This window comes from Callionymus lyra, chromosome 9 (genome assembly GCF_982586985.1).
Source record: "Callionymus lyra chromosome 9, fCalLyr1.hap1.1, whole genome shotgun sequence".
Lineage (NCBI taxonomy): Eukaryota > Metazoa > Chordata > Actinopteri > Syngnathiformes > Callionymidae > Callionymus > Callionymus lyra.
Genome location: NC_141826.1, coordinates 23,228,070 through 23,237,053, shown reverse-complemented (window position 1 = coordinate 23,237,053; position 8,984 = coordinate 23,228,070). Strand labels below are relative to the sequence as shown.

General features: G+C 39.6%; 1 protein-coding gene across 1 annotated transcript; it reads left to right on the top strand.

Annotated features, from left to right (window-relative positions):
* The first annotated feature begins 236 nt into the window (after positions 1–236).
* LOC148072303 (reticulon-4 receptor-like 2) lies at positions 237–8,767 on the top strand. Its single transcript, XM_087799381.1, has 4 exons — positions 237–334; positions 2,958–3,184; positions 4,442–4,675; positions 6,015–8,767. Exons 1-4 carry the CDS (start codon positions 295–297, stop codon positions 6,846–6,848), a joined length of 1,335 nt encoding a protein of 444 aa, XP_087655507.1. The 5' UTR covers positions 237–294; the 3' UTR covers positions 6,849–8,767.
* Positions 8,768–8,984: the final 217 nt, after the last annotated feature.

The window sequence follows — 8,984 nt, the reverse complement described above, 5'->3', positions numbered from 1 at the left end:
GCCACAGAATTATCTTTTAAACAACCATGCAACCGTTTCCCTCCGACCTTGTAAACGCAACGGAACCGCGAAGGCGGAGTCCCACACGGCTCCTTACTGGGTCCTTCCACCGGCGTCTCCTCCTCCCGCGGTGACGTAGCGCAGGAACCTCGACGTGCCCCCGCGGTGGGCGTCCAGAGATGCTCTGGTATAAACATCTCCGGGCGGTTCCTCATCTCGTCACTCCGTCCTCGGTCCTCAGAGCTGAGCAGAGATAGTCCTTCGCTAACTCGCTTCTTCTACTTCTGGATCGAGATGGAGACCAAGAGGAGATCCAGCGCTCATGACTTCAAGTGTGAGTTTTCCTACTTTTTGAAAATGTATTTTATTGTTTTTTTTATTCTAGTTAAGCAAACGTTTAGTGCGCCTTTACGCACAATTACGCGGCACTTGTTTAACGTTAAAACGTGTTTAAATGAGCTTTTATTTCCCTGTTTTTCATCTTTGTTTCTGCCTCTGAAGCATGTCGTTAAAATATTGACATTACGGATGAAATAGTGAAATTTCTGCAGGTTTGGCAAAATGCAAACTTTGGAAAACTGCTCGATGTCTTAATGTATTATTCGACGATGTGAGAAAAACGAGATTTAAGCGTTAAATAAAAGTTATGATTGTGTTAGAAAAGATACGTTGTTAAATATTTTAAACTCATTTTTTAAACTATTATTTGTGTTCATTCCTTTACTTTTATTCTATTGTTGATATTTATTTTTGCACAAGTTAATTTGTGTTCACCAAGAGTATTAGTAGATATTATTATAATATCGGCTTAGGAAAGCTAAAAAAAAAAGTAATTGAAAACAATACAAATAAAATAAATACTGGATGTTACTTGTTTGTACTTGAGTAGGAAAATCACAGGGTAATTGAAAATCAAATTAAAAGAAATATATATTAAAAAATATATTTATTTGATGTGTTTTGGCTACTAAGTGTTAACTTTTTTCTTTTTTTTTCCAATATTGATTTATACCAATATTCTAATTGTTGATTCCAAATTAGATTTTTCAACAAATAACTTGAATTAAATTCCAATATAAAAAGTTTTCAGCCAATTTTTTCAATTACAATTTAAGCTGGCAGTGTTCTGAGCCCATACACCACCAATTATTTTCTATAATAACTATTGGTTTATTCATTTATATAATTTAATATTATTTAGAAAAATTATAATAATAATTTATTGTTTAAAAGTGTTGTTTTTACAACAAGTTTTTACTTAATTAATACAGATTTGCTTCCTGATTCCCCCTAAAAATCTCCAGCAGTTAAACCGTCTTGTCGACAGGTCAAGAGGTGAGCGCTCGGAAAATCTTGCGCACAGAAGATGAATGGGAACTTCATTAGTATTTCATGCCAGTGCTTTGACCGCGGGGGTCCGTTCTGCCGCGAGGATCATCCGAGCTGTGCCAAGAAGCAGCAGAATTATTGATGAGAATTGAAACCGACCCAGGTTCTTTTACAGCTTTTTTTTTTTTTTTTTTTTACTCACGATTCTCCTCAACGGAAACCCAATTTGGGTCAGAATAGCAAAGGAACTCAGGAAGCAGGTTAATGTGATGCAGGGCCACAAGCGAGGGTCACTTTTCTGGGGGAGTTTTTAGGTGAAGTTTGAAGGAGTTTTTCTTTCTATTGTGTGGTTATGTAAGTTGGTCACCGGAGTACCAGAGTAAAACTATCCTTTCGATATGAATGAATAGTTTCTGTAACACAACCTGGTAACATTTTGTGCTTGACAAGTTCTGGAAGCTTCTTGCATGTCGCGGTGGTGCCAAAAATAATCACTGGCGTGGTCAACGGAAAAAACTTGAGGATACAAGTTTACCAATAAATACCTAAATGTATCTAAGAGAATACAGTTATTTGTATATACGTTTTATTTATTCCAGATATAAGCTGCGTTAACTCTTTACAAAGACTGTAAAATGAATTGATTTCATGATATAAAATGACTTGAATCAGTAAAACGTAAACTAGTAAATAAATAAATAAATATAATGTATGTTACACCAACATTGATCTTCTTAGGCTCACTGCAAGGATACGAGCAAGTAGAGCACAGACCACCTGTAGAATTAGGGTTTTAATTGAAGTGCGCTAAGATCTGCATTTAGTGTATAAATATATCACTTTATGTCTTAAGTATGTTCATGCTAAATAGACTAAATTAAAGTGGATTAAAATAAATCATATTTATTGTGATTAATCAAGATTAATTTTAACTACTTTTTAAATTCAAATTGTGATAAATTATTATTTTCATAGTAGCGCTTATATATCATAGTATATCGTATATTGTTTATTTTTATGAAATGTTTTATTGAACAACTTTTAAAAAATTAAAACAATAATATTATTAATAATAATTTAATAAAAACATTTAAATCTTTTCTAAATAATGTTGTTTGTTTTTAATTACACAAAGAGCTTGATATTCTTATTCCAATAATTGAAAAATAGAAATTCCTAGATCAGATTTTCAACGTGCAGCTTTTTAAATTCAATATAAAAATGCTGGTGTGATACTGCCATGATTCCAGACTAATCCAATCGAGCACGGAGCCACTCATTGTAACTCTTATAGTCACACTGAGCTATAAAAACTACTAATTGTTGCTGAAATCTTTTTTCTTTGGAATGTGTGACTTGTATTACGAATTATTGAATAAACCTGGCGGTACTTCTACATCGTCATGTGATCGTCTGTGCATCACATGATTGGCTGAAAGTTCCATCGACTAGCTCGGTGATCTCTTGATATTGTCTGGTGTCACTTTTTTACTAACGTTTTTATGTTGAATTTAAAAGGCTTTGAATAAAAAAGCTTTGAATTTGTGTTTTTGTTTCACTGACACTGAGGCAGGTTCACGTCTAAACTGGATGATTCATGTGTTAAAACAGTTGCTCTTCCTTCTCAGGTGGATTCTCTCTGTGGTTGATCCTGTGGCTGGTGGTGGTGAAGCCATCCGGGGTGTCTGCCTGTCCCCGGCTGTGTGTGTGTTACCCCACGCCCATGACCGTCAGCTGCCAGTCCCAGAACCTGACCACGGTGCCGGCCGGGGTTCCCTACGACTCCCAGCGCGTCTTCCTCCAGAACAACCGCATCACGGAGCTTCGCGCCGACTCCTTCGGCTTCGAGACGCAGGTGAGACTAGTGGCGATACAGGGTCAACGATACGATATATTGTGATACTGTAGTAACAAGGATATATGTGTAGTATTGGCGAGTACTTTACTCTGGTGTTGTAAAATGTACAGACCACATGACTCTTGATGAAGTCCTAACTGATTTCATTTGTTTTCAAACCAAAATATCTCCAAACATCAGCTTTAAAAGCTGCTGGCGTCACTGTATCCTCTCGTCCTCAGTCGTAACTGCTTTTATTTGTTTTCGAACCAAAATATTTCCAAACATCAGCTTTAAAAGCTGCTGAAGTCCGCTGTATCCTCTCGTCCTCAGTTGTAACTTCTTTCATTTGTTTTCAAAACAAAATATGTCCAAAGATCCGCTTTAAAAGCTCCTGGAGTCACTGTATCCTCTCGTCCTCAGTTGTAACTTCTTTCATTTGTTTTCAAAACAAAATATGTCCAAAGATCCGCTTTAAAAGCTCCTGGAGTCACTGTATCCTCTCGTCCTCAGTTGTAACTTCTTTCATTTGTTTTCAAAACAAAATATGTCCAAAGATCCGCTTTAAAAGCTCCTGGAGTCACTGTATCCTCTCGTCCTTAGTCATCGCCGGGATTAGATCGTTCTTTTAGCTGTGGCGGCGTAATGGCTGCTGCCATCTAGTGGCCGGAAGTTTAATTGCAACAAAAAAATGAACATTTATTTATTTTAATCAAATTATTGTATTTCATACGCACTTTTTTGAAATATAAACCACAAACTAACTATGATTAATATAATAATAAAAGGTTTTAACACAAAGCTAGTGAATATATAGATATTTAAGATGTATTAATATTTTAATGTTGATCTTGTTATATTGAGTCAGAGCTGCAGGTGAGAGTTTCATCTTTTGGCTCAGCTTGTTCATTCCATATAAATACAGTCAAAGTTTGCGTTTACACAGTGTGCGAGTGGTCGCGTGACTTGTGATGCTCTACTGTGTACCCTGCCTCCCACCCTGAGTAGCTGGGATTGCATCAAACGAGTTCTTACCGTAGTGATTCACACATGGATGTCAGTGAAGGCATCACCGGTCACTCTAGTCGAGTGTCAGAGGAGGTTTCGTGTGATTGAGTCCAGAAGTTTAGTTGCAAAAAGATGTATTTTTAATGTATAAAGTACCTTTAAATACCATGTTATATCATGAGAAGAAACATGTACTTCTGTGTATCCATGTTTACTCGCACCTCGAGGTGAGACGTCGTCGTCGCTCACACTCTCTACGCCCTACAGGTTCTGTGGTTGTACGGCAACAACATCACCTGGATCGAAGCCGGAGCCTTCAGTAACCTGCGGGTCCTGGAGGAGCTGGATCTGGGCGACAACCCCTCGCTGAGGCACCTGGAAGGAGGCGCCTTCAGGGGCCTGGAGAAGCTGCAGAGTCTGCACATGCACCGCTGCAAGCTTGCCACGCTGCCCCACGACCTCTTCCACAAGCTCTACAGTCTGCAGTTCCTCTACCTGCAGGTAAACCCGACACACACACACACACACACACACACACACACACACACACACACACACACACACACACACACACACACACACACACACACACACAAACACAGACCCGAGTACAAGAGGTTTCTTTGCAGCAGCAGTTTCTGTTTAATTTGCTGACGTGTGGGCGTCGTGCTCACCCACGTGACAACATCTACGAACACAGCACCAGCATAAGATCAGATAAGAAAACTCTAGTCTTATACTTCAATAACATGAAGCAGGAAATACAAATGTGATACTTTGACAACACTTTTTATATACAAAGATTTGTTACTAACTGTAACTAATAAGTAAAACATATTTTCATCTTTCTTATTTAATGAATTTCTTTTTTAATTTATTTATTAGGAACATGAACCTGAATTCTATTGAGAATTACTTTTCAGAATTGTATGTATTTGTAACCAAAATATGTATATTTCAACATTACAAAATAAATACCTTTGGAAAGACACAAAAGACAAACTCTGTAAAGAAGACAAATAATGAACTAGTTGACCTGTGGAGTCAATACTTTCACCCCAACAATCATTTTATCTCTGGGTCAAGGTGACCCGAAGGCCTGAAAACAAATGTGTTTGTGGCATCCCTTGTGTTGTCGCTGGGTCAAGATGAACGACCTCCAACACTGCATATGTATTAATGGAAGCCAGGGTGGTAGTTTACCTTGACCCAGAGACAACACAGGGGATACCACAAACACATTTGTTTTCGGGCAATCGGGTCACCTTGACCCAGAAGCAACACAAGGGATACCTCAAAAAGAATCATAAACACAATAAGAATGAATAGGAAAAACAATAATAATATAATTTACGAAGCCTTAACTTCTTTCATTTGTTTTCAAACCAAAATATGTCCAAACATCCTCTTTAAAAAAAGTCACTGTATCCTCTCGTCCTCAGTCATCGCGGTGATCTCACGGCATTTCAATATTCCTTTAGCCGCGAGGACATAATTACTGCAACACAATAAATGAACATATTTTATTTGAATCAAATTATTGTCCACGAAAAGTTTATATTTCATAGTTTATATGTTGTTAATCAAAAAAGTGTTTAATGTCAAGTATATTTGTTTGTGTTTGGGTCGTTATTGTATCCTAAAAAAATGTTTTTGGGGGGTTTGAAGCATCCTTTTCTGAAATTGAAAACTTTAAAAAATGTTTATTGAAGCAACTTTTATTTGAGTGAATAATAAATAACCTCCTTCATAGTATTTATTACAGATGTTTTCCTTTTTAAAATTGGTGTTAACTGTGGAACAGGAACATCACTAACATTCCTGACTCCATGACTTCCAGGAGAACCAACTCCACTTCCTGCAAGACGACCTGTTCTCGGATCTGGTCAACCTCTCGCACCTGTTCCTGCACGGGAACCGGATCCGGGCCCTGTCCGAGAACGTGTTCCGAGGTCTGGTCAACCTGGACCGTCTGCTCCTGCACGACAACCGCGTCAAGCAGGTGAACCGGCGGGCGTTCCGTGACCTCGGGCGCCTGACCATCCTGTACCTCTTCAACAACTCCCTGGCCGAGCTCCCGGGGCAGGCCATGAGGGACACCCAGAGCATCCAGTTCCTGCGGCTGAACGCCAACCCCTGGTCGTGCGGCTGCGAGGCCCGCTCCCTCTGGGAGTGGTTCCGGGAAGCTCGCATCTCGTCCTCGGAGCTGGTGTGTTCGGCGCCGTCCCAGCGCCGCGGGCAGGACCTGAGGTTCCTCCGGGAGCTGGACTTCGCCCGCTGTCCCGTCCCCGATCCGGGCTCGGTGACCGGAACCACCACCACCACCTTCAGCACCAAAACGCGCTGGTGGTTCTCCAAGAACAAGCCGGCCACCACCTCCAAGTCCTCGTACCAGAAGAACACGGAGATCAAGGAGTCCCCCAAGTACAAGAAGTCCCAGTCCCCGAGTTACGAGCCCTCCGAGGACGAGGCGGCTCTTCCCAAGGTGGACCAGGAGGAATACTGGGCCAACTACGGGAACGAAGACGCCTCCATCCGCTGCTCGGAGAATGAGTGCCCGCCCGGGTACGACAACCTTCCCTACCCGTCGTCCTCCATCCGAACCCGTCCCGTCCTCGTCCACCTCCTCGTCCTCTCTGCGACCACTCTCCTCCTTCAGTTCCTCTTCGGTTGAATCCTTCGAACACCTCCTGCTTTCCAACGACTTGCTCTCTCAGCACAGGGGGTCGGGATCCCCTAGAACCAGCAGGTGTCGCTCAACTCCAGGAGTTGACACCAGGACCAGAAAACACCAGGACCAGAAAACATCAGGACCAGAAAACATCAGGACCAGAAAAACAACGGGAAGAGCCGTCGTGAGCTCCTCGCGAACGAAGGGATTCCAACGACATTTGTTTTCTGACGAAGACGACCGGAGAGAATGAAAAAGACACAACGACGCACAATTCAAACGTCTTGTGTAATCGCACAAGACTTTGGGAAGGAAGCCAGAGAACACACACACACACATCATCCCACACGTGTACATACGACACACACTCCGAATTGTTTTCTACTAGAGATAGAGAATTGATGCATCATTTTGAAGGTACTTCAAAGGTCATCACAGTAGCTGAGTCTCAATGGTAGTTTTTTACAGTTTTTCAAAATATAGGAACAGATAGACTCGCACAGGCGTTAAACTGGTCCAGAAAAGGGCCGAGACGGTGCATGTTTTGGATCCAGCCAGTCAAGCACATATAGTTGAACCAATCAGGCGTCTGAAGACAGTCATCAGTTCGTGCTGTTTGTTTAAGCTGACGCCTGATTCGTTAACTTATTTGTGCTTGACCGGTTGGAACAAAAACCTGTACCGTCTCGGCCCTTTTCTGGACCAGTTTGACGCCTTTGATAATAGAGATTAAATCATTGTTATCTTGTCTTTTAAATCTTAGATTAGATAAAATTGACTTTATTAATCCTCTGTAAATCTACAGGGAAATTGGGTTTTCATTTCACAGCGGATGAAAGTTTCATAAAACAAGAACAAAGAGCAAATAAAAAGAACAAAGTGCAAGGGATGACAAAGTGTAACTACAAATAGTATCAGATCAGATCAAAGAAATCCCTCAATTTACATTATTTTTGTTTAAAAAAAAGTATAGACGCACCAAAATGAAAATTCTTGACCACAACCAGATTGAAGTAACGAAGACCGAAAAATTAAACACTGAAATAACGTGTTCAAATTTCTGCTACCATTTAATTTATGGACATTACTTCATACTTATCTCGCTAAAATCAAGGTATTGTAGTTATTTTAAATGCTGCAAAGAATAATCTAATTACAAAATTATTTTTAAAATATTTATTTTGCACTTACATTGAAAAATACAAAATGTTTAATCGTCAAAACTAAACCACAGTCCTGACTCTAATGGACTGAAATTTTTGTCAAATTGTAAAACAAGTCATTTTCTGCAAAACTCTTCGGTGGTCAATAATTTCGGTGCATCCCAAATTTAAATCCATTGCTGTGACTAATGGAAATATTGACAAATGACAAAGAAAAGTTTCTTTAAAAAGACAGAAAATGTTGATTTATTGGATAAATAATTCTTCATGATTACAATTGAAAGAAAATAAAGCAATAATTATGACTTAAATTAAAGAACATCATCTTTAACTTCATGTTGTAATATTATTGACATAAGTCGTCTGATAATTCAATGATTTTAAAAGGGGAATAGAACCCAAATTCTGCTAAACTTCTATGGAAGTTTTATGGAAAATTGACCGCGTTATTTAAGTTTTTGTAATTCCAATGGTAATGAAAACAAATCTCTTCCTACATTTATATTGGATACATTATTGTATCACATTACGAACAAAACGTTTCATTCATTTTGTGTTTTGTCAAAGCGTGAAGGAAATCAGGATCAAAATATATCATATATATATATTTTCAAGTTATTTCCCATTAAAAACAGGATTTTCTGTTTCTTCTCGAGTTGTTTTCCATTCAAGTCATCGTCTTATGTTGACTTTATATCCATTTATGTTTCTATATTTTCAATACCTGACGATTGTTTTAATAAAGAATGTTAATCTACACTTGAGTTCTTCCTTTGCTGCTCTGAGGATCTGCTCACCAGAAGTCAGACGTATCCTGGCCGTGATAGAAGTGGTCTCGTGTGAGTGGGACGTGCAAACCATTCACATCACATCGTGAACATCACGGGCGACATCCTCGACACCAGGATCCTCACGTATGGATGTGGGGTCCAGAGATGATTCACGGAGCCACGGATGGGGAAAGTGAAAGTTTGTC

Excerpts from the sequence above, each read along its gene's own strand:
- LOC148072303 (XM_087799381.1), top strand. The coding sequence starts at position 295 with ATGGAGACCAAGAGGAGATCCAGCGCTCATGACTTCAAGT. Across the intron at positions 335-2,957 it reads CAGCGCTCATGACTTCAAGT|GTGGATTCTCTCTGTGGTTG; the intron begins GTGAGTTTTCCT and ends CTTCCTTCTCAG. Across the intron at positions 3,185-4,441 it reads CCTTCGGCTTCGAGACGCAG|GTTCTGTGGTTGTACGGCAA; the intron begins GTGAGACTAGTG and ends TACGCCCTACAG.